Below are 24,962 nucleotides of genomic sequence, written 5' to 3'. Positions count from 1 at the left end.
CAGTTCCGTTCACAACTTGAAGGTCTTCGAGCTGACGACTCACAAGCCTGCCGAACCCGCCTCTCCGTCCCCTGTGGAGGTCCTCTCGGATACCTATAAACTTATCGCGGCGAGGTACCAAGGTTGGTGATGGAGTACGGCATCGTGGTTGGACATCCTGGCGATGGGGCAAAGTGAGCGCATCAATGGGCTCGAGCGGCTCTGTGCAGTGTGGATGGGCCAAACTGCCAATGGCAACGCATAAAAGGTGAGCTACTGTATAACGCAACAATGCATCAACCAAGTGTCACGAATCATCTTGAGTCACGATACGGATACTACGGACCTTTACACCCTCCTACTACTCGCGACGCGCTGCGGTTCACGGTTGTGGAGGAAGAAGAACGTCAAGTGGAGGGCAGGTGTCATGCCACAACTAATTTGACCCTGGTTCGGGTTAGTCGAGTCCCTGTAGGCTGTTGCTGCTCTGCTGGATGTCGAGACATATGTAAAAGGTTTGGTCATTATTGACGAGGAAGGGAAGGGAACATAGGCGACCGTGCGGATGCCAACGGAGACGGACAAGGTTGGACAGAGAGATGGTATGAGAGATGCAAAAGAGACATCATAATAAGAACAAAAAACACAAGCGGAAGGATAGAAAAAAGAAACAAACCAGACCAGACCGGAACCCGAACTCGAACTCGAATCACAGCCTACAGGGCGTACACGCACACCTCCCGCCCAGAGCCGCCACGACCCTCCAGAAGCCGCGCCTCCATCTCAGCAGCTCCAAGTCCGCCCTCCTCTGACTCAGACCCGCAGGCATCCAGGTTGCACGCATCCGCCCCGCGCAGTATCTGCATCTTCTCGCCGGCAACTCGAACCTCCAGCTGAGACCGGAGACTCGAAGCCGCGAACGCCGTCTCCATCGCGCCGACGAGGTCCGACAGCCGCTTCGAGTTGTTCATGCCGAGAGCGCCCACGCCAACGACAGCGTCGCAGTCCGACGAGCTAGAGCTGGAGCTGGAGCTAGAGGTTGACGTTGACGTTGAGGAGGGCGAAACCGAGGCTGACAAGGAACTTGAAGTCGACGCGCAGCGGCCCGTTCCCGTGACGGTCTCCGAGCCAGAAACAGAACAGCCCGCGGCGTCGTCAAAGATAGACACTCTAACTCTAGCGAAGTCGTCGTCGTCGTCCGCTGCTGCTGCTGCGAGGAAGGAGAGCGCCGCAGCGTCGAACCCGAGCATATAGTTGAACCCGAGCCCGATGAGCGAGACCGGGCGCGCCCTCCGCGCATCCGAGCCGCATCCGCGTCCCACGCCGGACTCGGGGGTCTTCTTCCTTTCGTGTGTGGCGGTGTTCGAAGCGGAGGACGACTCAGGTCTTCGGGGCGGTGGGAGGGAGACGAGCCTCGTCTTGCGGGGAGGCGTCTCAGCGCATGCGGAGAAGAAGAAGGCAGCAGAAGCGTCCACAGCCTCGATGTTCTCCGTGCAGGCGCCAGCAAAGGGCAACGAGAGCCGTCTGTAGGAGTACACGCTCGATGAGACGGGCAGCGAGGTCGCGGGGGTCCAAGGCAAAGACGGAGACGGCGGAGGCGTTTGTAGCTGGCAGCAGGAAGAGGAGTCCGCATCCGAGTCGGCATCGGGTGTTGAGGCGCAGCTGACGAGAGATGGCGTATAGGCGACGCTGGGGCTGGGGGAGTCCGATGAGGAGCAGTACTGGTCCGAGTCGTGTGCCCGGGATGCATCGTTTACGTTTGCGGACGAGTCGAGCGTGAGAGACGACGACAACAGAGACGAGATGGAGGAGCTGATACTTGTGCGTCGCGCGACGGGCGATGGGGCCGATTCTGATTCCGGAGCTTCAGCTTCGTCCGAGGAGGGCTAGATGCAAGGATAAGGAGTGTGATCCCACAACATAAGTGAGTACGCAACACCACAACAGATGAGACCGCAGCTGACCTGAACCGCGACCACGACCGCCTGCGCCAACGAACGGCACTTCTCCACCTCTTCGGGGAAGACCCCTCGCGCGACCTGCGGGGGCAGCCCATCTCGGCGGCGAACCGTGAGCGGGGGCTGCATTTGCGCCTTTCCCTCGACGTCCACGTCGACGTCTGCGGGGGAACCTTCTCCGACCGCGGCCACCTGCAAAGAGAAAGGGCTGACAGAAGACGGCTCCTGGGCACGGGGCCGGCGGGAGACAAAGACAAAGAAGACAACGACAGCGACCCCGGCCCCGAGGACGAGCGCCAGCGTGAGCACCGACGCGAGAACGAGCGCGACGATCCACGGTGGGTGCGAGGCCGCAAGAGACATCTTGGAGCTTGAAGCTTGGATTTTTGGAGATAACAAGAGAAGTCCTGAGAAGATGCCGAGGCAATGCGGTGAGGGCAGGGAGGGCGGGGACTTGAGGGCTCCGTACACGCACGGGCCAAGCAAGATTCCGCTCTAGGGGTTGGGGGAGTCTGCGTCGTGCTGTCTTCGTCCGTCGCAGACCTGAGTTCTCGATTTTGTGCGCATCTGGGGCCTGGGACGGACGGGGCTGACCACACCCTAGCACGATCACAACGGCCAGTCACATACTTCACTCGCAATTGACAGCCATCTTCGCCAGCCGTACACTTCTCCGTACGTGTGTGGGTCAAGCTGGATGACGGTGTCCGCCGTCGCACACCATATGCATACCAATCGAGCTCGCAACGTCAACATCCACCACCCGCCCACCGACGGATGTTTGTTCCCTCTTCCAGTTGTCGGTGACGGCCGAGAGTTCGAGCGACGCACATCCAGCAAGAGCCTACAGCATTGCGATTGCAAGACAGGAGAGATCTAGGTGGCAGGCTCGAGGGGAAGAAGGGAGAAAGACAGACTTGCATCGTAAAATCAAGTCCGAGACCAGATATTATCTTATCGTATCGCCTACCGCTCAGCGAGATGATCTAATCTCTAATCTCTGAGCCCGCTGAGCCCGAGTTGCCCGAACGTCCTCTCGTCGCGCGGTTTTGCCCTTCTTCCAGCTCTTCCGACACCTCTCGAACTGTGCTGCTTGGCGACTGTACTAAGTGTGATCTAGACCCGTACCGGGAGCCGCGCGCGTGAGGGACGGCTGGCCATGGCACGCGCCCGAGCCATAGCTTTGGTTAAACTCAAGCTGAACGTTTGAACTTTCGCGTCAGAACGGCGCTTGGCCCGAATCCCTAGCACCTGCCCTTGCCCACGGGGTAACGCGGGGTTATTGGCATTGGACGTCGTCGGGCTTCGCGCGATCGTGCATGTGCGGCGAAGAGTGCCTTGGGTCCGGTTTCGCGGGAGTGAGGGATTCTAGAGGCCAGATCTACGTAGACCGCACGGATCTATGCTGCAGCGGCCATTGATGCCCAGTCAAAACGCCCATGTAATATGTGGGATAATGGTGGAAAATGCGCGCAGTCTCATGAACTATGTCGAATGACGGCGAAATAATGCGGTCGCGTCAGCGTCTATCAGCGCTTTCTGGGCGCCATCATGTTGTCTCTCATTTCTTTCGTTGCACAGCTCTCTCGTCAATGGAATCCTCTGAAATATACTGTATCGCTTATTGCTTATGTGTCTTCATCGATTCCTCAGTGCGAATCGAAAGAGACCCCCTCAGACTGCCAGAGTTGTTCCGACCAGCGCCAAGTCCGCCGGGTGTCTCCGCTGTCTGCGCTGTCCAAGTCCGCTGCGGTCGCTCTTTCACTGCAACCACACTCCCACCGTCCACTCCTCCCGCATCTCGCTGTCTACTCCTTCTGCACCCATGCCGTCCCTTGCACCGACATCCTCGCAACCCACCTTTGCCAGTTTCCCGTTGCTAGCAGCCTGCTTCTTCTGCATTCCTGCTCACTGCCACCTTGGTTGCGCATCTGCTGCCAGCACGACATCACGCAAGCATCTCAGGCATGACAGTCCCCGTCGCGACACTTTTGTATATTCTCTGTTGTTAGTACCATTACGCTGTTCATTCATTGTTGTTTGACAGGCTTGCAGCCTGTAGCCCTGAACACTTCTACGCAAAGCACATGGCTGTTCACCGAAGCCTTCTGCAAAGGTATGCACACTACGATCTCGTTCCCACTCTTGCACTAACCGTTATACATACGACGCTTCCTCGTCACTGAAGTCCATCGTCATAATCCGTTGCCTGAGTCCGGGAAGTCGTGCGAGGAGCTCGGTCAATATCGTACAAGGTAAGTCTTTCAATACACTAGTGAAGTGGCCCATTTGCCTTCCGAATCCCTGCCCGTGGTGTCGACATCGATTCTTTCGAATTCTGCATTCGCTACTTTTCGTCCCGTCGTATGTAATAGCGTTGTAGTAGAATAGATATATCCTAGTAATGCATTATAAATAGCTGGTAGCTCCAGCCAGCGTTCGTTATATATCAGCGTGATTCATCGGAGTTGCTTCGACTGTATCAGAAGAATTCGGAGGGATCAAATATGTGGGGTGAGAGTACATAGATACATAGTGAACAATACTGGTACATGTGATCCGAATATCCACATTGTTCACTCTCGTCATGCCTGTTCAAAAAACAGTCTCATTTTTGAACATCATACTGGATGCCTCACGTTCCCATCACTCCATTGCCGAACATTCACTATATATCTGAAATTTCCTTCGGCGTTTTCACTGGGATTGATGGATTCCTGGAATTCGAAGGGTCATCGTCGTTGCTTTACAATACAAATGCACTGTCTCATGAGTGCTTCCAACGCTATATGCTACCGACGCTTCCTCGTTCACGAGCACGATCGATGCGTCCGGGGGAGAATGTCCGAGATACGGTCACGCTGCAGATTTGTGCCAAGTAAGGAAGCCAGTACAGATCGAGGTGAACGGCGAAGAACGCACCCTCTTCGAAGCGCCAGGTCTGGTTGGTGCCGCCCTCCCACTTCTTCCAGAGGGTGACGGGCGTGCCCGGGTTCGGGTTCCCGTGGTCGCTGAGGTCGAGGCAGTACTGCGTGCCCGCGAGGAACACCCTGCAGATCCGAGAAGAGATGTCAACATTCAACGTTCAATAGCGACGTCATCGTGACGCGTGGATGATTCGTCGAAGCGAGGAGGAGGGGAAGGCGCGGCTCACCTAAAGACCTCTGGGTTGCTGTGGTCGGGCTTGACCTCCCACTCGCACGGCTGGGAGGACGCGATGATGGGGGTACCGTTGCTGGGCTCGCCATCGAAGCCGATGTAGAGGCCCGTCGCGGCGTTCTTGAGGTTGTAGTGGCCGTTGGCATCCTCAAGCTCCCACTATATGCGTGAACAGCGTGAAGGTGTTCAGCGCATATACACGCGTTAAAAAGGGGGATACGCGCGTTCTGGTTGGTGCCGCCGCTGTAGGCGTAGCCGGTGATTGGAGAGTGGTCCTGGCCGCCGGAGAGGTCGATGACGGTGCCGGCCTTGGCATTGGTGATCTTGTACGCTTTTCCTGCTTGGACGGACATGGTGGTCGTTGTGCGTGTAGTAGTGGTGAGAGAAGAAAACTATGCGGACGAGAAGAGTCGGAGGGCAAGTGTATAATAGAAGGACTTGAGGGAGCATATGACATCATCGGGACGATCGCGGTGGTACTGGATGAGGTCACGGTGCGTCGTTTGAGGCTGGCGCCGTGGGCTTGGCTTGGACGTTTGCTGCCTTTCGTCGCCTGCTCCTTGGTGTGTGGCGGAAATTCTGTCATACGCCCCACGACTCGAGGGTGCGTTGCCGCAAGAACTGAGCACTGTTGGCTTTGGCACACGCCGTCGGTGTCGTCCTGACCAGAACATGATGCTCGTCCGAGGGTGCGAAGGCTCATCCAATGGAACCATAACCACGCGCAGGCGCGACTCGCGAGGCTGTGGGGTATATATGTGGGGAGACGCTCCAGGAACTGCCGTTGACCACAAGGCCATCGCAGCATGGTGGACCCGTTTCGCACCTGCTCAATGCGACCACCACCGGTACTCGACATCGGAATCCAAGTCCAAGTACTTCTTCAAGTTGTTATCGCACACCGGTCGTGTGGACTATAAACGCCTGGCCGAAACGCGTCCGGAGAGTGGGCCACAATCCGAAGCGCGAAAACGAGGTGATGGAGGTAGAGTCCAGAGCGCACCTTCAGTGATACGCCTCCAAAGAAGATGCCCTCTTTCTCCGCGCCTGGACGACCACAGGTGCGCATGATGCATCCTCCTCCGGCATAACCTGCAACGTCGGCCCTCGCCGCAGTCGCCGCCCCGTATAGTATGACGTCAGGAGCAGCGAGAAAATGGTTGCCAGGGCGGCGGGCGTCGGTGCAGAATGTCCGAGATGCAGTGTGCACATGCGTGACTTCTAGTGCGGACGAAGACTCGGTGCGAAGGCTTGCAAGGCACGACAATGCATGATGCAGCAGTGCGCGAAGAGCAGGAGTGTATACGCGAAGGGCGGGCGGTGCAGCTAGCGTCGTGGTGAGCGCATGCTGGCCGACGAGATGCACCGCACCCGTCGGCCTTGGCTCGTCCCGGCGGGGGGCGGGCTGTGCTTGGTTCAGGAGCGCCGGCGCCCAGTTCGCACGCACGGGCCTGTGTGCTTACGTAAGCCGCCCGCATGCTGTGTTTGGAGGAGTTTGAAAGTGGGTGAAAAGCCCGTCGCTGGCCTATCATCGCTCCCGACAACGACGACGTCCCCTCCCCCGTGCTCCTCCTCCCTCCCGCCCAGCCCACTCCAGCCACAGGCCCGCTCACGCTCTCTCCACGACCGTAATGTCTGAAATTCGCAGGAAGCTTGTCATCGTCGGCGATGGTGCCTGTGGAAAGGTCATCCTCTCCCCTTCGTCATATCGTACCACCCCCGACTGACCAGTCATGCGCCCCTCCACAGACCTGTCTGCTCATCGTCTTCTCCAAGGGAACCTTCCCAGAGGTCAGTCTTCAATTGCGCACGTCCCAGCAGTCCCCCTCCGACTCGCAGACGTGGCGTTGTTGTGTGACTTTCATAGACGCTTGCTTACCCGTCAATGTAGGTTTACGTCCCGACCGTGTTCGAGAACTACGTGGCCGATGTAGAGGTGGATGGAAAGCATGTTGAGCTTGCGTTGTGGGATACTGCCGGCCAGGAAGACTACGATCGCCTTCGTCCCCTGTCCTACCCCGACTCCCACGTCATCCTCATCTGTTTCGCGGTCGACTCACCCGATTCCCTGGACAACGTGCAGGAGAAGGTGCGTCCGCTTCGGGCCTTGCAGCTACCATACTGCGAGTTGTCCAACGCGTCGCTGACGTCAATTATGCACCTGTTCTGCAGTGGATTTCCGAGGTTATGCACTTCTGCGCCGGTCTCCCCATCATCCTCGTTGGCTGCAAGAAGGATCTCCGTCGCGACCAGAGAGTTATTGAGGAGCTCAGGAAGACCAACCAGCGGCCAGTCACCCCGGAGGAGGTACGTTTCAGCTTACGCCCCCCATGCACGTCACACCATTCCATTGCATGCCGTTTCGGCGCGGCTTGCGCGGCGCTTCTCCGACTGAATCGGGGTTGCTACCCCGTCTTGCCATACCCAGTCATTCCCGGTCCTCGCCGCTCGATGCCCGAGTGTAATGTGTCTGACGATGCTTTAATTTGTAGGGTATGGCGGTAGCACAGAAGATCGGTGCCAAGCACTACCTCGAGTGCTCAGCGAGGACCGGTGAGGGCGTCCGCGAGGTGTTCCAGTACGCGACCCGTGCTGCGCTTCTCACCCGGCAGAAGGGCAAGAAGGGTCACCACTGTATCGTGCTCTGAGCATGTATCCGCTCCACTGGTCAGCCAGGAGAACCTGCACCACGCTCACACCCCGATGGTGCGCAGCTGCACCCCTCCCCCACCATCGCGGCCGGGTGGCTCTCTCTCGTGGTAGGGTGTGCGCCTGCTCACTGCTGCAGCTTCCTCGTGACGGCGCCGCGCCAGCCAGCCAGTGGTCGGTTCTTCTCGGATGCGGATGTGTGTGTGTGTGTCTCTTCCTCGAGCTTTTCGTTGTTTCGGCCCTCTGTCACCCCTCCCGTCTATCGTTCGTCTCCGCCCCCTCTACGCCCGTTCCCGGCATCGCCCACTCACGGTTACTGTTCGTAATACCCCCTCCCGCGTACGTTCACGACTAGTACTATCTTCGCAATGACTGTCCCACATATCTCTCATCTCTGTCGTCTCTTGTACATCGATCTACGGCCCTTTCTCACTCTCATTGCCCCCCCGTCCGGCCGTCCGTCTCCTGTTCTCTCCGTGCGCGCGCGCGCCCGCGGGCGGCGGGTGCGTCTTCCCGGGAGGAGCGCGGATGCGAGTACGGTGCGCGGGTGCGTGTCGTGCACGCGCGTGTTCTGTCTTACCTGTTGCCGCTGTCTGTCGTCGGCCTGGGCTGGGTGGGTACGTACGGTCGTCTCGTCTGCTAAGTATATTATTTCCGGAGTGGATCTAGAACTGGAACTGTTTAAGGAGGGTGCTGTCTGTGCCTGCAGCGTGCTGCGTGCTGCGTATGTGGAGGTGGGGAGATGGTGCCGGCTGCTGCGCAGTGTGTGTGTGGTGTGTCGTGGACTGTGGACTGTTGACTGTTGACTGCTGCGACTGGCGAGTGCTGGATATCGGATATTGGATATTGGATATTGGGATAGTGAATGCCGACAATGGTTGGCGTGTTGCGCACTATCCTCGTGGTGGTGGGTGAGATGAGTCTGCTCATGTTCGTCCGTCTCGTGGCTTCGTGAGTACGGCGAGGGCGGGATGTGCATGGGTATCCGGATCGGAGTCCTCGGGTCGCCGGTCAGCCTCATTGAATTTGGCATTCTGTGCATACGGTTAATTCGTACATTCCGTTATTTGGCTGGCGAAGGAGATGCAATGGGCACATGGGATTTGCTGGACGCTGAGACGTGCTTTTTGGACAGTCGATGTAGCAGCAACTTCAACTTGCTGCTGCCATGATGGCGGACGTATTTATCTCAGAGATTAGCGCGGAGAGGCGATAAGATGAGATCTGGTCTTTCGCTTGAAACTGCCAGTGGCATGTCCCCCGGCGCACTGCCAGGCAGGTTCGAACACGTCCATTGAGCTTGGCGCGTTCTGTCGCCCAGCAGGCCGCCCGCATTCATACAGACGACTCTGGCATGCCGACCTCGACTCATGCATGCGGGTTGACAGCAAGACGGTGCGAACCTTGGCTTTCGGCTTTAACAACACCTGGGCCAACTTTGACGTTCAGCCTGAAATTGTGAAGTCCAAGGTCTTCTCGGAGCTGACGGGGCTGCAGAATCTGAATCATCCTCTTCCGTGCCTCCCTCTGGTGAAGTTGCCATCGGATACTGCGGCCCCGCGCGGAGTACCTCCAGAGTCCAGGTGGACTGTGGGGAGGGGAGCACGTCCGTCAACTCGTGGTCGACCGTCGGACTTGAAGCTTGAAGCTTGAAGCTTGAATTTGGCGACCGGGGCCAACTTTTCCCAAGTGAGCGGACGGAGCATGCTGGACGGACGTTGTGGCTACGGTGTCGTGTAGGGATGAAGAGAGCCTGAGCTCCCGGACAAACCAACCGGGCGGTGCCGGCGAAGCTCGGAAGCTTGAAGTCCGAAATCGAGGAAACGAGGAAACGAGGAACGAGCGGCTGCAGCTGGGATGGGATGGGAGCCTCAGGAAAAGGTGGTGGACGTCGGAACTAATCATGCGTAGCTTGGCGTGCGGTCGACGTTCAGGCTCCTGTCCGACTTTGGACGTCGAGAGCAGCATGGCCTGTGAGGTTAGCGCGGCAGCACTGGACTGTGTCGTTCTCGACGTTTCTTACGGTGTCTCCGGAGCACGTTCAGGCTCAGAGTGACGATGCGTTCGCAGGATGTATCGCGGCGCGGGCGGTGTGCAACCGGAGTGGGAAGGGCCCGGGTTGGTGCGTGTGCACGTGGTGGTACTTAATCCAAGGAGGCGTAGAGGGCTCGAAATCGCGCACAGCAGTGTGCCAGGCCACGGCACGTCACCGCGCATGCACCACTGGGAGCTAGAACAGTAGTAGAACGAGATCAGCTTTCTCTCCGAGTCAGCCCAGTACTAGTAAGAAGCAGACGAACGTCACGGTACCAGTGCGTGCTTTCCCCCCCACCCCCCCAGGGTCCCGGCGAATCCCGTACCGGCTGTTACGGATACAACTGCGAGGTCCTGTAGTCCGCATGTACCCTCGCAATTTGAATGACACTGAGGGCAAGCATTCGGTCCAAGAGCCGTTTTGGCGCAGTGGTCGCACCGGCGAAGAGCAATGGGCCCGAGGAGTCGAACCTTGACCGATGTCGTGGCTCGCGCTCTCTCAACTTGACACTCACACTCGACGTGCCCCGGTCATAGCGAGAGGGGTACTGCGCTGTGGCGGCGTTCTGAGATAGAGAAGAGAGGAAGGGGACCTGATGTCGTCGTTCCTTGGCAGACCGAGGGCGCGGCGTCAGTGCTGCAGTGGAATACACCACACCAACCCCACTGTGGCAGCTGAATGATTGGCTCAGGCGGAGACGAACGTGCTCGTTCCGCAAAGTGCGCAGTATCTAGATGTCGCCGTATCCTAGTCAGACCCGCGAACTCCGCAATCAAATCTCATCGCGACGCTGCAGGGGCCTCAGGCTCACCTCAGTGCTGCCGCGAACGCTCGCTCGGACTTGAATTGCGGACCTGCCCTCGGTTCTTTGCAGTTCTGGACCGGATCGGACCAAGCGCCGTTCTGGCGACGGCCCCATAAGAAGAGGAAGCGAGGCCGGCATTTTGGCTCTAGGTGTAGGCTCTTCGTGAGAAGTCGTTGGTCGAGCAGCCATATTGCCTCTGCGACTGTGTGCGCTTCGTGAATAAGATCGGCTTCCCGTGATGTAACATCCGTCCTGAAAGCAATGGTTGATGATCATTGATCCGTCTCAGGAGAGGAGAGTTCGATGACACATGCCTAGATCGTCTTCTAGTGAACTCACTGCTCAGGCGGCCTTGGCGAGGTGGTGAAAGAGAGCCTCCCGAGTCGGAGGCGCAGTAGACGAACGTGCTTGCTTCTCCACATTGGCAGGCGAGGTGAACCGAGACCGATGGAAATGCATTACCATGATGTCTTCGCGGACCAGGTGAGGACCATGACGCTTACGCTCAGGCCTGCTCACCGCATGCATAACGTGCTGACTTTGGCATCAAAATGCACAGCTTGATATGCTCGAACAATCAGAGTGTACCTGTCAAGGATGATCATCAGGCTTGAGCGAGCTGTTATACGTATACAGTGTGGGGATGCGGACACGTCGGCCATACCTTCTCCGACCCTCCGGCGCGCTCAATAATCCAGGCGACAAGGAACGCGGGATCTGGCCGTCGTCCCCTCACAACACCACACAGGCCAACTCGGCGCGCCCATAATGTCATGCTAGCTCTCGCACGCGATCTGCGGCCCTCGATATGGCGATGACCGGTCGCGTCCCCCGGGATGTCCTAGCGGGCCATTATGACATGGTTTTAACTTCATGATAGTAGCACCGAGAGTCCTGAGAAGCGGCAGTGCCGCAGGATCTGCTCCGTCGGCGTCAGGAGCCGCCGGCGGGCGGGCCTGTGTTGCCTGCTCTGGAGTTGGAGCGGATCCCGTCAGATCTCTCTCTGGGGGCGGGAGGGAAGGTCACAGTCGCCACCGAGGGACCGCCTGCAAGCTTTCAGATCTGCCCCCCCAGAAGTTTGCAGGAAGTCCTTCGCGTCGGATGTCAGGTACGGAGGGCTCCGCAATGTTGCACTCGCCGAGTACGTAGTGGGGCCAGATTGCCAGCGGTACTAAGGCGATATGAGGGGTGGCACTCGAGGCCTGGACGGATCCATATCCGCCAAGATGGGTTTTCAGACGTATGAATATGGTACCTGACGTGGGGACAAGCATGCAGGAGGCCAGAAGTCTGAGCCGACCTGTCATGTCACATCTGCAATAGAGCTCGTTAGCATGTGGATCTCGCTCCCAAAGGCAATCTAGGAAGTTTATCGTCCAGTCTGGGGGGTGAGAACCGCGCACCGGAAAGGCGCCAGCATGGGAGCGTTCGGGTGTTCAAGCACGATCCAGGAATGTGGAACCAAGAAGCGTGAAGCATGCGGGGCGAAGCCGATCGCACACAGTCCTCGAAGCAGTAGCTTCCCCTGTACGACGACGACCGCTTTGAGTCCAGACTTCATAGCACCACCCACTGGCGAAGGTTCCCGAGAGACTGGTGTCGCCAGCGCAGCCGCTGGCTAGAAGTGGGGGTGCACAATGTGGGGTACGGGGCGCGTCCTCGGACCGGGAAGACATAGCTCGTGGCTTTAGCCTGGACACTGCTTCAGGGACAGCGCAATCCCAGCTCGGGTCAAGCATGAACGCGTAATTCCCAATCTCAAACGCCGCTGAAGATCGTACATCATGATCCGCAACACGATAGCAGCGGGGTGATAAGCTGTTCGCCCTCGTGACGAAGATCGGTGGGACAGTTCGTTCTCACCAGAAAGGCGGAGTATAGGAACGTGCCTATGACCTGAACACATTGCCAGACGAGCACCATCGTGCGGGAGAAGAAAGCAAGGGTATTGCTTGTTCAAGGGCGCAGCAACGGGCGCTCCATGGCCTCGACCTCTCCCTGCCAAGGCATCCGAGTCGGCGAGCGACCAGCAGACCGACGGGATGCACCCTCATATGCAGAATGAACATCACACCACCACGGAGTCAGGTCCGACAGGAATGGAGTCCTGACCTCTGCGTGCGTTGTGCTGGTCATTCCGATCCATAGGCGTACGTGCAACGCGTTACAACCAATTTGCCACTGGTCACTGGTCATGGTCACCGGCGGCGCCGCGGGCTCATACTTCCATGATCGACGTAGCCGCGAAACGACGAACCTTCTGATCGTCTGGGCCTTGCACTGGACTCAGCGGTGCTTGTCACACTGTCGGCGCGGGTGGTTGTCGCATTCCCCATAATGATCGACGCTGGGGCAAGAACAGCGTGCTTGGTGCCGGACCGGTACCATACTTGTCCGACTCGTGCCCGGATTTGGTCGGCGTGTTGCCCTGCCTCGCGGCTCATTCGGGCGGGCCCGGAGTCACGACATGCCCTGAAACATATCGCAGCAAGATCAGTACGCTGAGCATCCAAAGAAAACACTCCGGAGGATATGCCACGAGCAACACGCGTCCGAACCAGCACGCTGCATCAGCCGCCCAGCCAATCGCAGGACACCCTTGGATGCGCCACCACGGCCCCGGTTAAAGGTTGCGATGTTTTACGCTAGTGCCCCCGGATATTGTGTCAGGCGTCCTGATCATGCACGTCCTCTGTCTGAGAGCGATCTCAGTCGGTGAGATTGGGGCCCAAACTGCACGGCACATTCGCCGGTAGAACGAACGCGCGCCAGTGGAACCGGCTTGTGTCGGTTCCTTGGGTGTCCCATGAGACTGCTCTACATTGGTTGCAGGCAGACCATTATCCGATTCTATGTACCTGGTTCTCAGCATCGTGTGCATATCACATAAACATCGGAAAACCACAAGGTCTACACTCACCTCCCTGTACACAACCTATGATCAGGGCGTAGCTGCGAGCTCGAGGTTCTCATGCAGGCACCTGCCATCGAAGCGATGTGAAGCGTTCCGTAACGGGCTCATGACTTCGTGTGTTGACAGTAAGCGCGTGGCGGCGCAACGTGAGCGATAAGTATGTAGGATAGCTTCGAAGAAGTCTTGTTGGCCATGATAAAATCCACGGTCGACTTGATAAGGCTCGGGAGCGTGGCATCCGCGAGGTAGGCTAGGAAGCGATGTTCAAGTGACGCACGTAAAGTCCTTCGAACAGCACGATGTGCGACAAACGTGGTCTGTAGCGGTTTACGGGACGCCACGATCAAACCAGTGTGTGGGCGTTCCGGCACATTATGTCCAATCCTATACGGGCGCTCAGTGAGTATCTGTGAACACGAGGACATTGTAGTAAAGCCTTCTGGGCTCTGGAGTGCACGGAGATGACGCATAGGAATGATCATACGTACTGGGATACCGCCGCGCCCTTGAGCTGAGTGTTCCCATCAAAGACACCTCAGGCTCGCTCGGGGATACCATCGCGTAGATTCATGTCGCGTTGGATCGGTGAATCTAAAACGTATAACATCCGCTTGTGACCATGGTTCGTACCCGCGAAGTCAACCCGGGACCTTGACGCATGATTGATCTCGATAGTCGAAGAGAGATGACTCCTGGCAAGGCAAGGCAATCAGTTGCGCTCTGGATCGTCGTGCTGAACTCGGGTCGCATTCAGACCCGGGACGGAGGCCGAATAGGGAACCGTGCATACCTGTACGATCGTACCGGCCCAGTCACAACTTTGCCCGCAGCCACGGCAGCCACATCCTGTAACGAATTGCTATCCTTCTTGCTCCTTTGTACTTCGCACCCCAAATGAAGCATGAGAGAGCGATGGCGTTTCACCGTACGCACAACACGGACCCCGAGGGTCTGGGCCTCGACCCGAGCTACTCGACGTACGCCATACGTACGACCCTCGATCGTGCATGGTTGGGAGCCTTGGGGCTAGATTGACACCTGGTGTCAGCGCTCTCTATGAGCTCAGGAGGCAAGCACAGGACAGGGACAGTTTAAAAGGACGCGGTCGAAGTCTCGACTTCCACCATCCCGCTGAGCACCGACATTGCTCACTTGTACCTCGTCGACATTGCAAGTTGCGACACTCTTAGCACATTCGAACCATACCGGACACGCACCATGGCTTTCCTCCAGCCCGGACACACCTACAAGCTCACCAACACGAAGACTCGCGTCGTCCTCAACCTCTCGATGGCTGACTTCAAGTCAGTTGCGGGAGCGCCCTGGGATGATAGCGACAATCAGAAGGTACGCACCGACGGAGGACCTCCCGCGAGTCTGCACAGCGCCGCTGACATGCATCATTTCGCGTATCGCAGTGGGTGGCTGAGCGCGCTAGGTCAGGTCCGCAACCTGGCGCGACACGATGGGTCCTCCGAAACGTGGCGACAGGGCTCTATCTCGGGATTGACGGCACCCCCAAGCCCTCCGCGTATGTCGTCGCAACGCGGACTGAGACGGAATGGGACGTACGTCCAGATCGGGAAGATCCGTCTGTCCTTCGGTATGCACCTATTCGAACGGAGAGACGACCGGAGTAGCTCACTCGATCTCAGGCTTGTCGTACCCAACGGACGCCTCGGAGTCCAGATCGGGGATAGAGGGGCAACCCCTGCGAAGTTATCAGACAAGGAAGGAGAAGAACAGCGCTGGAGGTTCGAGGAAGGTGAGCGTTGACGCCATGTAACATCGTACCAGCACCAACGTGGTACTGACCCAGAGCGCTGAAGTCTGACCACGCTGGCATGCGCTTCTGTTCCTTAGGGTTTTGAGGGCTTGTAGCAGCCGCGCGCGTGCTGTGTGAAGCCAGTTCCCGGTTGAGTATGCGGACTTCGAGTAATAGTGCCACGTACATGATGTTTGTACCTCGATATTTTCACGGACTATGATCGTTTGCACATGCGAAATCCAAGCGGAGTCGTGAGACGTGTCAGGCTGTCGAATGCATGTCCCCCGGGCATTTACCTTAGAGGTCGCAAGATGCAGACGACGGATGCGGTTTGTCCATGAAGCCCTGTCCCGAAATCAGGAACATGGTCATGTTGCTCGGTTGTTGACGTGTAGTCCATTTTAGCATCTGCGAAGACGCATTAGAAGGTTGTCCACCCCACTGTGCACGTGGGAAGCGCTTAGTCCACAGTGCATGTTGACGTACAGAACAGGGCTTAAACATGACAATAGATTGGAAGGCGCGTCATCGAAACCAGGGTAGACCCTGTGTGGTTTGCTATTTCGCAATCTCAGACTTCCCGAGCGTTATTCACGACTAACGGGGCGCGCGTCGTAACAGGCTTATCGCAGCACACACTGACAGACACACCTTCTAGTCTTGCGGATATGATCCTATCCACAGATGCTACGCCGCCAGGCTGCCGGCGATATTCTCACAGCAAGTCGGATCCTGACTAGACGTGAGAGTGATGTGCGAGGAGCTGCAGCCGAAAGACCACACCTAGTGTCTCCTGCGCTCAGGAGTACGTCATCGCGGGACATGCGTATATTGACACACTGGGACGCTGAGATAGACTGACCATTTTTAGGAAGTAGTGCCGCCGGGATTATCAGCCGTATTCACTTGTATGCATAATGCCGTGTGTTCTGTGTCTCCTTGTCTTTGATAGACGACGGATGGGCGTACGACTGGAGATGGACGCGATAGACTGCAAGCATATCGAAGAACGGAGCCGATACGGACTTCAGGAAGGCTCAAGGAAGCCACTTCGGAGGCGTCATTATTTGCGGGCTACCAGGGACCTGTTGGGACAGAGGCACAGCAAACATCATTATGTATATGCGGTATAGTACAAACCCAGAACGATCCAAACCCAGCAGAGGATTTCGGGGGACGTGTCCACTTTACTCGAGCTTCTCCAGTGCCTCTAGTCTTGCCAGCACGACATCCTTGCTCGTCTCCTCAATTTCTCCTGCAAGGAAGACCTCGTCGAGGATGGCATACACCTGATGCACATCAGTGGCAGGTAAGACGACTAATCGACGAGTCACACACACACCTTGTAGAAGTTGAAGACCAGATCCAACTCGCACACGTTGTCGAAGAATGAGTCTTGGTGCAAAGTGAATAAGATATGAAGTCAAGGGAATAGGCATAAAACTCACCGAGAACCTCAACGAACAGATGGATGGCCTCCAGGTACGCGAGCTCGTTGTCGTTCGCGTCGACGCAGATGCAGAAGAACAGCCCGGCATAGCGACGGTACACGACCTTGTGGTTGCGGAACTACCCATCCCCGCGCCCTGGTTCACCACGCCTTCCTGCACATCCGGACAAGAAGCAACGCACCTCAACGAAATTCGACTGGTATTTCTGGTCCCTCGGCGCGACTAACCGGTGCACCTCTCCGCGCAGGCGAACCTGGTCGTAACCGCAGGGTAAGCCTGGTTCTCCAAGCATGCTTCATTGCGTGAAAGATTTCGGACCTTCTCGTCGTCATCGTACGGAACGTACCACTTAGACAGCCGTGTCTTGCCTTGACGGTTCTGCCAAACCGCTCAACCATGGATCCACCTCCGTAACCTTGAAGCCCGCACACACCTGAACAAGAATGAACCTGATCATAGCGGGTGGTAAAGTCGAGGCTAGAGACAAGCTCCTGTTCGCCTGATTACAACCTTTGTTGTCCTAGCAGCCGTGCTCAAGCTGGAGTCGGAAGGATATGTGGGGAATGGGAGGAGTAAGCAAAGCCGTATTGAGAGCCACAACAAGTCTTAGCAAGTCCGCTGATAGAATCAAGGCGGAGATAAAATGTCCAACTAAATATTGTCATCAATCGCTCTTTCAATCTGAGTGACTGGAAGTACTAGTGCTTTAAGTTACTTCTCCTTCACCGAAGTTTATACTGTAAGTAGTTATTCTCGACCTCCAGTGTTCCTTACAGCCATGATGACTGCAAGCAGGCAGAGTGTTCTGTCTAAGAAAGATGACTTACCCATTTTATCTGAATCGGAAGTGTTTCTGCACGTCTGATCACGAGACCTCTTGCTGGCCCGAGCGGTCCAAATATGAGATACATGCAAGAACCAATAGCTGCGTGGCGAAGGAACAAAGAGAAAGAATGATTACATGTGGCAAGAACATGAGGGTGCGGGAGAACCGGCGGTATTGCACACAGCATGGCATGGGCGAAGGGCGCGGACTGACGCTCCGAGTCGGCCAGCGTAAGCATGGAGGCTGCATGGCAGATAGCGGTGGAAATAGCACCGGAAGCTGGTGCGGGGAGTGATTATATGTGGGTGATCTACGAGAACTTCCATCTGTGGACGAGCGAGAGTCGTACGGAGTCTGTCAGCGAAAAGTGTCGGAAAGAGAGGACGGATGTCGGCGACGAACCTATTATTACATACGGTACAACTGCGGCCAGGTAGGTGAAGCATGTTAGTCTCTCGCTCGTATGGAGGTCAGGGAGCTGCGCGTACGTTACAAAGGTCTGGCAAAAGGCAATGTCATCATTTATTCGCTGATATGCTGCAAAGATGGACTTACGGTCATCGGCTCATCGGCACTCCGAGTTTGCGCTTGTCGGTACCGGCATTTCCGCTGCGAGGCGCCTCAACACGGGTTCACTCGAGAAAGGCATATGGAGTAAAGCGCACCTGCTTGCAGCGTCCGCACTGGAAGGCATCCGTCTCAGCTTCTTGCTCTCCTGCGCCGAGGGTGTTGAACAAGTTTTGCTGTGCGATAAGCTCGTCTGCGCGTTTCCTCTCTTCCGAGGCCATATCCTGCGAGACTTGTTAGACTATGATCGCTGCTACAAAGCTAGAACTGGGCATAAAGCGTGGTTGTATGCCGTCTATATGCAGTCATGGTTTTACTGCGATGCAATCGCGCCACTGTATGCCGCTTGTATCACATCACGAAACGGCCTACACCCCGGAGAAACATCGATTAATTTGCAAGACGCACCTGGCTGCTCATCTTGCAGAATCTTGAGACAGGAAGGTCTCCAGAGATGACGCTTTCTCGGAGGCCAGGATTGTTCTTGTCCTTCAGGTTCACGAACAAAGACCGGATCTTCGCCTTGTAGGCTGCTGTTGTACCGCCGTGGTCGTTCAGGACCGTCTTCTCCACGTCCTTGGCGCGGTTAAGGATGAGTTCGCTAGGTGCTCCAGAGTCGAAGACGAGAGCATCATAGATGAGCTCTGCGCATTTGTCTCGCGTCTTGTCCCCAGTGTACTCCACCTTGATGCCGTCGCTCTTGGCCGAGCGAGTGTCATTGAACTTGGTACCGCCAGACCCCGATGGCGTTACGGGGGTGGATGGTGTTGCGGCAGCTGAGGAACTCACGGCCTTCTTCGCAGCTAGATGGCCAGCTCGAGCGGGGTAAAGTCAGAGGATACGAGCAGACGCACCTGGAGGTTTTGCCGCCCCCTTCGACCCACCGCCTGCAGCCTTTTCCCGCTCAACTTCATGCTTCCACTTCCTCACAATTTCCTTCGCGAGCTCTGACACAGGCTTGGACGCGTTGGAGCGTAACTTTCCTACCGCGAGACCCGCCTTGCTTTCCTGCGCGTCGCGAGACGTCGCGTGAGTCGACTGCCCGCGCCACCACACTCAAGCACGTACCCTGAGGACCGCCTCAGTGATCTTCGCGAAATCCTTGAGTGTATTCAGGATCTTCAGTGTCTCCTGGTGACGGTGAAGAGGGTGAGAAACGACATAAAATGCAACTGAACGGGGAGACCATAGGGAAACTCGCTACACACCTCTTCCGACGAGGCGCTGTTTAAGGACTTCACGAGCGGCTTGAGCTCGGAGGCGGCGGACATCGTTGTCTACGCTCTACGTTACACGGTGGAATCCTCGATATGCTCAGTGATGATAGAAGCCACTCCCGCGTCTTCGACAGCGTAGCATGCGTTGTGGTCGAGTCCAAAGGCGTCGCGCGAGTCGCGCGCGACGGCGAAGGGCGTTGCTGACAAAGCAGGATAAACAAGCACCATTGGCGCGCTCGCCGTCTTTCGCGTCGAGCTTGCTGCCGCCACCACCGTCCAAAAGGCCCTATTCGCTGTCCTGCTTTTCCTCTGGCTAGTTCTCTCCCTTTGAAATGACTTCGTCGCTTCCACCCTTGAATCCGTTGCTGCAAGTATGCGGGAAGCGGACGCGAGACATATTTGCGGCGGGTTTGGATGAGACGTACAAGGATGAGGAAAAGAGGTGCGTCTCAGCATATCGTGACTGCACGAACAGTCTTTCGAACAGTCTGCTAGTGCGCGGATACGGATGTCTGTCAAGTTGAACGACGAGTACAAGGAGGTCAAGCAACTTCCCGCAGCCCTACTCGCCCAGCAGGGTCCCGTAGGCCCCGCGAAACCAAAGGAGCAGCGCAAGATGATAACAGCAGGACGTAGGTATATGCATCTGGATGTACTCAAGCAGTCACTCATTTCTAGAGACAGCGAGCGCAGAAGCAGGTGCCCTGATCCGACAAATAGACAACACTCCTCCGCCCCAGCAGTCCACTTTCACATCCAACAACAACCTCACCCGCGCCCTGCAGCTACACAAAACGACACGGACAGTCAAGCCCACATACCATCCACCATGGAAGCTCATGCGTGTCATCTCTGGGCATCTCGGATGGGTACGGAGCGTTGCAGTCGAGCCAGGAAACAAGTGGTTCGCGACTGGTGCCGGAGACCGTGTCATCAAGATCTGGGACCTCGCGTCTGGTGAGCTCAAGCTGTCATTAACGGGCCACATTTCCACCGTTCGGGGTTTGGCTGTGTCATCACGGCATCCCTACCTGTTCTCATGCGGAGAAGATAAGGTTTGCTTCTTGCATGCTGTATGCGCACGAACGTTTGCTCACAAGCGCACAGATGGTCAAGTGTTGGGACCTCGAGGCCAACAAGGTCATCCGGCATTATCATGGTCACCTCTCTGGAGTGTATGCGCTGAGCCTGCACCCCACGCTCGACGTCCTTGTGACTTCCGGTCGTGACGCGTCAGCGCGTGTATGGGATATGCGGACAAAAGCACAAATTCATGTTCTCGCTGGCCACACTGCTACTGTCGCAGATGTGAAGTGCCAGGAATCCGACCCACAGGTCATCACCGCTAGTATGGACTCGACCGTCCGGTGCGTGCATCGTCATCATGCTATAATACCCTTTTATACTCACGCCAGCCATATGTAGACTATGGGACCTTGCCGCTGGAAAGACGATGGTCACTCTCACGCACCACAAGAAGTCTGTGCGCGCTCTCGCCATCCACCCGACGGAGTACACCTTCGCCTCCGCCTCGGCGGGTGGAAATAACATCAAGAAGTGGAAGTGCCCGGAGGGCACGTTCGTGTTCAACTTTAGCGGCCACAATGCCATCATCAACACCCTCTCCGTCAACTCAGAAGGCGTGTTCTTCTCCGGCGGGGACAACGGTACCCTGTCATTCTGGGATTGGAACACGGGCACGGCGTTTCAGAACCTAGACGATATCCCGCAACCTGGTTCTCTGGAGGCGGAGGCGGGCGTGTTCTGTTCAACATTCGACATGACGGGCACTCGGTTGATTACTGGTGGAGCGGACAAGACCATCAAGGTATGCCACTCCGTTCACGCTGTACAACCCAATCTAATTTCTGTCTAGGTCTACGCGGAGCAGCCGCAGTGATATGTTATCTAGGTGTATATTGTATCGGCTGCGGACTCCTTATATGTATCACGCGCTATTTCCTGCATACAGGTGCTTGCTATCGGAGTTGTCTGTGTGTAATCTTTCTCATGATGCTTGAAGAATAGCACTGATCCTACAGTGTTCGCCAAGTCAGAGGCTTTTACGTTACAGGATCACATAAGTATGGCCTTATCCAGCCGCATAGCTCGTCACGTCCTCGAAGCCTAGGTCGTCCGACCAGGACGCGTACTCCTCAGTTGCTTTCGTTAGTTTGGCGACTTGGCCCTTCAACATAGCGATGCAGTCGTGGCCGAGCGGGAGACGAGCGGGAGGATTCGGCAACTCCGACAACTCGAAGATCCTCTGGGCAAACTTCACTGGGGATTTCTTCACGACTCCCCCATTTGACCGAAGCTCGGCGAGCATCTTGCGCGCGATGGATGTCGGCGAGGAATCGTCCGTGTACGCCGGATGCTGTGGTAGGAACTCGGCGTTTGTTTCCAACGCAGTCGTGAAGATTCCTGGTTCAACGGTGGTTATCTGTGAGCAGGTCATTAGTGGGCCATGTCTATCCGTGAGAGTCGTTGCTCATACCTTGATGTTCCAAGCAACTCCTTGATCAGAGCCTCCGTGAGTCCCTCCAACGCTACATACATCCGTGAGTGCTCTTCAACGTGGGCATGACGGCTCTAGTTGCTGACCCACCATGTTTGCTAGCGGCATTGAAGCCTAGCATAGGCAGTCCAACGAACCCAGCCGCGGCGCTCGTCTGTATCAGGCGGCCTCCCTGTGGCTCGTTCTCGTCGCGAAAGAACCTGATTGCCTCAAGGGAGACGTGCGCGGCGCCCCAGAAGTTCGTCTCGAACATCTTCCGGGCGGACTCCTCCGGGGTTGCCTCTGCTTCGCCTGCGATGACGATGCCCGCGTTGTTGAAGACGACGTCGACGCGGCCGAACGCATCCTTGGCCTTGTGGAACACGTCTCTGATCTCCTGCTGGTTCGTGACATCGAGCTTGATTAGGAGAAGTTGGGAGGAGGGGTACTTGGAGGCGAAGGAGGCGAGCGCGTTGGGCTTGCGGAGGGTTGCAACGACTTTGTCGCCTTGGGCAAGAGCGTAACGCGCCATCTCGAGGCCGAAGCCCGACGATGCGCCGGTGACTGCGAGGGACCATCAGTACGCGTACTCCGGCGTGGGTGGTCGGACGTACTAAGCCAGACACGAGGAGAAGTCATGACGCGTGTGGAGGATCCTGAATGTCAGCGGTATGTTTCCGATGTCGGCCACCGTTGTCCTTATATGCTTCTCTTACCTACGCGCGTTCTTTGTGGTTAGGGCGGCTTCCATGACCATACTCCGGACGCCGAAGCGGGAAGCCGCGTCGCCGCGTCATGAAATTACACGCATCGATGACTATACACGCCGTTTTTCCGTTCATTCCATATACGCTCACAGCCTAAATTGCGCTGCTGTCTACTTCATTCGTGCTAGCTGTGTTGCATTTAAGGGATGATGGCGCTACGCCGAGATTCGACGGTCAGTGCAGTATTGTCCGGTGCGCTTACATCAGTATGTAGAGCGCCTTAGGTTGGATACCCGGATCCAGCTCATCGAAGCAGAAGCAGAAGCCTACAAATCACCTTGGGAATAACTACCCGCCACGCCAAGTTGAAGTTATGCTTCCTGCTTCACCCTGTTCAAGTCATGGTACCAATACGAGGACGTCTCCACCGTGCCATCCCAGCATAGGGTCATGTCTGACTTCAATCCCGGATGATGCTAGGTCCGTCTGATATCTGTATACAAGACTGGCGTGTCACTTGATGCTAATGCACCCTTGCCAGACTGTATGGTTACTACATACTATGCGAACGTCACAACAGGGCACACCATAGCTCTAGTGCCCCCCATCCCACCGCATCTATCACTTTCTGTACACGAGATCGTTCGACCACGAACCATACTTCTCCACTAGTTTGGTGTGCTCCGCCGTGGCATCGGAGAGGAACTTCACCGCGTCGCGGCCAAGCGGGAACTGGAGGGGCGGATTCGGCAGCCTCGACAGCTCGAAGAGCTTCTCGACGCCCTTGGCCGGATCGTTAAATTCGAACGGCAGACTCTCGGGGTGCGCGTACATCTCGCGCATGACCGCGGTCGGCAAGGAAGGGTCTGTGTACGCCGGATGCTGGGGCGTCCTCTCAACGTTGTTCATGAACTCCGTGACGAATGCGCCGGGCTCAACGGAGGTGAACTGCACGGCAGGTGAGTTTTGACTGGGCAGCTGAGTACGGATAGTGATGCTCACCTTGATGTTCCACGACGGGCTTACTTCCTTGCTCAAGGTAGCAGTCAGTCCTTCCAGCGCTGCGGAAAGCATATACGTAAGCGGCAGCTCGACATGACAGTCCGTTCCCCATTCTCACCGCATTTGCTAGCTGTATAGAACGCCATGAGGGGAATGTTCGCAAAGATCGACGAGGCGCTGTTCTGGATCAGGTACCCTCCTTGAGGGCTGTTCTCCTCACGGAAGAACCTGACCGCCTCCTGCGAGACCTGCGCGGCGCCCCAGAAGTTCGTATCGAACATCTTGCGGGCAGAGTCATCCGGGATCGCCTCCGCCTCCCCAGCCACCATGAAGCCGGCGTTGTTGAAGACGACGTCGACGCGGCCGAACGCATCCTTGGCCTTCTGGAACGCGTCCTTGACCTCCTGCTTGTTCGTGACGTCGAGCTTGACGAGGAGGAGCTGGGAGGCGGGGTACTTGGAGGCAAAGTCGGCGAGCGTATCCGGCTTGCGGAGCGTCGCGACGACCTTGTCGCCGTGCGCCAGTGCGCAGCGTGCCATCTGGAGGCCGAAGCCCGTCGATGTACCAGTAACTGGGCAGTGGGGATGGTTGTCAGTATGCAAGCTCCCGGCGGTCGAGAGTCAGACGGTGACTCACGGAGCCAGACACGAGAAGATGAAGATGACATGTTTTGCGATTGCTTTGCTGAGGATTCGATGGCCATTCTCCGTCCACCTTCATGCTGCATATATACTGAACTTTCTGGCCGGTGCCCCTCAGAGGCTTGGCAGTCCGGGCGCTTCTCATGGTCACCACCCTGTTGATGCCGGATTGCAAAGCCGCAGCGCCGCGTACGCGGAACGATGATCAGGCCCCTTTGTGTACGCATGGAGGGTATTGGTATGAGACCGGTGTGTGTGGGAGATTCAAGTGGGTCTTCGCTCATAATTGCCCGACCATGTCAGTCGAATCCGATCGGTGTCTTGCCGCTCGGTTCAATCCGTGCTGTGAATGTAGTCACCTTGGTCTATCGATGACGGTCGGGATACTTTCGTGGTAGACGAAGCTGTGGAAGCGCGATTGCGAAGCTCGTACACACGCGTACTTACGGCAGAGTGCAGTACGCGCCGTACCTCGAGTTTGGTCGGCATCAATAGACGCTATAGCTACGTACGCAATCGCCCGGTAGGTGATTCATTGAGACTTCGTGGGCGCAGTAAGTAGTGACTGATCGTAATCAATCTCAGACACCATAACGCGTACTCCTCTACATCTGCAGTTTTGAAGCCGGCTAGCTTGGGACGCGCCACCATAATCACGCAACGCTCATGCGGTACACACCTTGCGGCCCTGGGTGGCTACTCACTTGGTACTCCTGACCCATGTTATCCGTGGTGTTAGCGGGAATAGCTGTGCACAGTGACGCTGTGGATGTTATTCAGGAATCCG

The 24,962-nt window shown here is 56.7% G+C and overlaps 11 protein-coding genes across 11 annotated transcripts; 4 read left to right on the top strand and 7 right to left on the bottom strand.

Annotated features, from left to right (window-relative positions):
• Nucleotides 1-599: 599 nt before the first annotated feature.
• Nucleotides 600-2,467, bottom strand: L226DRAFT_260484 (uncharacterized protein). The gene is made up of 2 exons (XM_067673364.1): nucleotides 1,944-2,467; nucleotides 600-1,865 (listed from the first exon to the last, which is right to left on the bottom strand). The coding sequence occupies exons 1-2, from the start codon at nucleotides 2,298-2,300 to the stop codon at nucleotides 696-698; spliced, it is 1,527 nt and encodes a 508-aa protein (XP_067530596.1). The 5' UTR covers nucleotides 2,301-2,467; the 3' UTR covers nucleotides 600-695.
• A 2,167-nt stretch (nucleotides 2,468-4,634) lies between these two features.
• L226DRAFT_547921 (ricin B-like lectin) lies at nucleotides 4,635-5,449 on the bottom strand (the record flags this gene model as incomplete). Its single annotated transcript, XM_067682541.1, has 4 exons — nucleotides 4,635-4,654; nucleotides 4,860-4,987; nucleotides 5,092-5,255; nucleotides 5,321-5,449. The coding sequence occupies 4 exons, from the start codon at nucleotides 5,447-5,449 to the stop codon at nucleotides 4,635-4,637; spliced, it is 441 nt and encodes a 146-aa protein (XP_067530595.1).
• Nucleotides 5,450-6,095: 646 nt separating this feature from the next.
• Nucleotides 6,096-6,832, bottom strand: L226DRAFT_260437 (uncharacterized protein). Its single transcript, XM_067673363.1, has one exon. The coding sequence runs from the start codon at nucleotides 6,626-6,628 to the stop codon at nucleotides 6,236-6,238; it is 393 nt and encodes a 130-aa protein (XP_067530594.1). The 5' UTR covers nucleotides 6,629-6,832; the 3' UTR covers nucleotides 6,096-6,235.
• L226DRAFT_470821 (uncharacterized protein) lies at nucleotides 6,728-7,744 on the top strand (the record flags this gene model as incomplete). Its single annotated transcript, XM_067676339.1, has 5 exons — nucleotides 6,728-6,781; nucleotides 6,846-6,887; nucleotides 6,988-7,185; nucleotides 7,269-7,403; nucleotides 7,589-7,744. The coding sequence occupies 5 exons, from the start codon at nucleotides 6,728-6,730 to the stop codon at nucleotides 7,742-7,744; spliced, it is 585 nt and encodes a 194-aa protein (XP_067530593.1).
• L226DRAFT_260397 (uncharacterized protein) lies at nucleotides 7,598-8,708 on the top strand. Its single transcript, XM_067673362.1, has 2 exons — nucleotides 7,598-8,084; nucleotides 8,269-8,708. Exons 1-2 carry the CDS (start codon nucleotides 7,747-7,749, stop codon nucleotides 8,549-8,551), a joined length of 621 nt encoding a protein of 206 aa, XP_067530592.1. The 5' UTR covers nucleotides 7,598-7,746; the 3' UTR covers nucleotides 8,552-8,708.
• A 5,929-nt stretch (nucleotides 8,709-14,637) lies between these two features.
• L226DRAFT_493471 (uncharacterized protein) lies at nucleotides 14,638-15,521 on the top strand. Its single transcript, XM_067677441.1, has 4 exons — nucleotides 14,638-14,846; nucleotides 14,918-15,102; nucleotides 15,155-15,264; nucleotides 15,363-15,521. The coding sequence occupies exons 1-4, from the start codon at nucleotides 14,718-14,720 to the stop codon at nucleotides 15,368-15,370; spliced, it is 432 nt and encodes a 143-aa protein (XP_067530591.1). The 5' UTR covers nucleotides 14,638-14,717; the 3' UTR covers nucleotides 15,371-15,521.
• Nucleotides 15,522-16,454: 933 nt separating this feature from the next.
• L226DRAFT_575114 (clathrin coat assembly protein ap17) lies at nucleotides 16,455-17,175 on the bottom strand (the record flags this gene model as incomplete). The annotated part of the gene is made up of 6 exons (XM_067685155.1): nucleotides 16,455-16,556; nucleotides 16,610-16,662; nucleotides 16,716-16,836; nucleotides 16,900-16,971; nucleotides 17,037-17,096; nucleotides 17,152-17,175. 6 exons carry the CDS (start codon nucleotides 17,173-17,175, stop codon nucleotides 16,455-16,457), a joined length of 432 nt encoding a protein of 143 aa, XP_067530590.1.
• Nucleotides 17,176-17,608: 433 nt separating this feature from the next.
• On the bottom strand, nucleotides 17,609-19,483 carry L226DRAFT_493467 (transcription elongation factor). The gene is made up of 9 exons (XM_067677440.1): nucleotides 19,320-19,483; nucleotides 19,180-19,242; nucleotides 18,954-19,119; nucleotides 18,520-18,914; nucleotides 18,210-18,335; nucleotides 18,100-18,153; nucleotides 18,033-18,043; nucleotides 17,947-17,967; nucleotides 17,609-17,870 (listed from the first exon to the last, which is right to left on the bottom strand). Exons 1-9 carry the CDS (start codon nucleotides 19,380-19,382, stop codon nucleotides 17,855-17,857), a joined length of 915 nt encoding a protein of 304 aa, XP_067530589.1. The 5' UTR covers nucleotides 19,383-19,483; the 3' UTR covers nucleotides 17,609-17,854.
• Nucleotides 19,484-19,632: 149 nt separating this feature from the next.
• L226DRAFT_539262 (WD40 repeat-like protein) lies at nucleotides 19,633-21,322 on the top strand. Its single transcript, XM_067681653.1, has 6 exons — nucleotides 19,633-19,770; nucleotides 19,824-19,960; nucleotides 20,013-20,383; nucleotides 20,436-20,695; nucleotides 20,754-21,156; nucleotides 21,205-21,322. The coding sequence occupies exons 1-6, from the start codon at nucleotides 19,661-19,663 to the stop codon at nucleotides 21,226-21,228; spliced, it is 1,305 nt and encodes a 434-aa protein (XP_067530588.1). The 5' UTR covers nucleotides 19,633-19,660; the 3' UTR covers nucleotides 21,229-21,322.
• L226DRAFT_539260 (NAD(P)-binding protein) lies at nucleotides 21,172-22,492 on the bottom strand. The gene is made up of 4 exons (XM_067681652.1): nucleotides 22,440-22,492; nucleotides 21,933-22,390; nucleotides 21,826-21,877; nucleotides 21,172-21,771 (listed from the first exon to the last, which is right to left on the bottom strand). The coding sequence occupies exons 2-4, from the start codon at nucleotides 22,355-22,357 to the stop codon at nucleotides 21,421-21,423; spliced, it is 828 nt and encodes a 275-aa protein (XP_067530587.1). The 5' UTR covers nucleotides 22,358-22,390; nucleotides 22,440-22,492; the 3' UTR covers nucleotides 21,172-21,420.
• Nucleotides 22,493-23,100: 608 nt separating this feature from the next.
• L226DRAFT_539258 (NAD(P)-binding protein) lies at nucleotides 23,101-24,278 on the bottom strand. The gene is made up of 4 exons (XM_067681651.1): nucleotides 24,171-24,278; nucleotides 23,653-24,105; nucleotides 23,535-23,593; nucleotides 23,101-23,480 (listed from the first exon to the last, which is right to left on the bottom strand). Exons 1-4 carry the CDS (start codon nucleotides 24,199-24,201, stop codon nucleotides 23,154-23,156), a joined length of 870 nt encoding a protein of 289 aa, XP_067530586.1. The 5' UTR covers nucleotides 24,202-24,278; the 3' UTR covers nucleotides 23,101-23,153.
• Between the last annotated feature and the right edge of the window lie 684 nt (nucleotides 24,279-24,962).

This window comes from Lentinus tigrinus (assembly GCF_003813185.1).
Source record: "Lentinus tigrinus ALCF2SS1-7 unplaced genomic scaffold L226scaffold_41, whole genome shotgun sequence".
In the NCBI taxonomy this organism is placed as follows: domain Eukaryota; kingdom Fungi; phylum Basidiomycota; class Agaricomycetes; order Polyporales; family Polyporaceae; genus Lentinus; species Lentinus tigrinus.
This window is presented reverse-complemented; position numbering and strand designations above follow the sequence as displayed.

Coding starts and splice junctions, on each gene's coding strand:
- L226DRAFT_260437 (XM_067673363.1), bottom strand. CDS start 6,628: ATGATAGGCCAGCGACGGGCTTTTCACCCACTTTCAAACTCCTCCAAA.
- L226DRAFT_539262 (XM_067681653.1), top strand. CDS start 19,661: ATGACTTCGTCGCTTCCACCCTTGAATCCGTTGCTGCAAGTATGCGGG. Junction 19,771..19,823: donor TACAAGGATGAGGAAAAGAG/GTGCGTCTCAGC, acceptor ACAGTCTGCTAG/TGCGCGGATACGGATGTCTG. Junction 21,157..21,204: donor GAGCGGACAAGACCATCAAG/GTATGCCACTCC, acceptor ATTTCTGTCTAG/GTCTACGCGGAGCAGCCGCA.
- L226DRAFT_493471 (XM_067677441.1), top strand. CDS start 14,718: ATGGCTTTCCTCCAGCCCGGACACACCTACAAGCTCACCAACACGAAG. Junction 14,847..14,917: donor ATGATAGCGACAATCAGAAG/GTACGCACCGAC, acceptor CGCGTATCGCAG/TGGGTGGCTGAGCGCGCTAG. Junction 15,103..15,154: donor GAAGATCCGTCTGTCCTTCG/GTATGCACCTAT, acceptor ACTCGATCTCAG/GCTTGTCGTACCCAACGGAC.
- L226DRAFT_539258 (XM_067681651.1), bottom strand. CDS start 24,201: ATGTCATCTTCATCTTCTCGTGTCTGGCTCC. Junction 24,106..24,170: donor ATCTTCTCGTGTCTGGCTCC/GTGAGTCACCGT, acceptor CCCACTGCCCAG/TTACTGGTACATCGACGGGC. Junction 23,594..23,652: donor CTATACAGCTAGCAAATGCG/GTGAGAATGGGG, acceptor TGCTTTCCGCAG/CGCTGGAAGGACTGACTGCT.
- L226DRAFT_493467 (XM_067677440.1), bottom strand. CDS start 19,382: ATGTCCGCCGCCTCCGAGCTCAAGCCGCTCGTGAAGTCCTTAAACAGC. Junction 18,915..18,953: donor ACCTCCAGGTGCGTCTGCTC/GTATCCTCTGAC, acceptor CTGGCCATCTAG/CTGCGAAGAAGGCCGTGAGT. Junction 18,336..18,519: donor TCTGCAAGATGAGCAGCCAG/GTGCGTCTTGCA, acceptor CAAGTCTCGCAG/GATATGGCCTCGGAAGAGAG.
- L226DRAFT_539260 (XM_067681652.1), bottom strand. CDS start 22,357: ATGGCGCGTTACGCTCTTGCCCAAGGCGACAAAGTCGTTGCAACCCTC. Junction 21,878..21,932: donor GCCGCTAGCAAACATGGTGG/GTCAGCAACTAG, acceptor GGATGTATGTAG/CGTTGGAGGGACTCACGGAG. Junction 21,772..21,825: donor GAGTTGCTTGGAACATCAAG/GTATGAGCAACG, acceptor ACCTGCTCACAG/ATAACCACCGTTGAACCAGG.
- L226DRAFT_260484 (XM_067673364.1), bottom strand. CDS start 2,300: ATGTCTCTTGCGGCCTCGCACCCACCGTGGATCGTCGCGCTCGTTCTC. Junction 1,866..1,943: donor CGGTCGTGGTCGCGGTTCAG/GTCAGCTGCGGT, acceptor CCTTGCATCTAG/CCCTCCTCGGACGAAGCTGA.
- L226DRAFT_260397 (XM_067673362.1), top strand. CDS start 7,747: ATGTATCCGCTCCACTGGTCAGCCAGGAGAACCTGCACCACGCTCACA. Junction 8,085..8,268: donor TTCGTAATACCCCCTCCCGC/GTACGTTCACGA, acceptor TCCCGGGAGGAG/CGCGGATGCGAGTACGGTGC.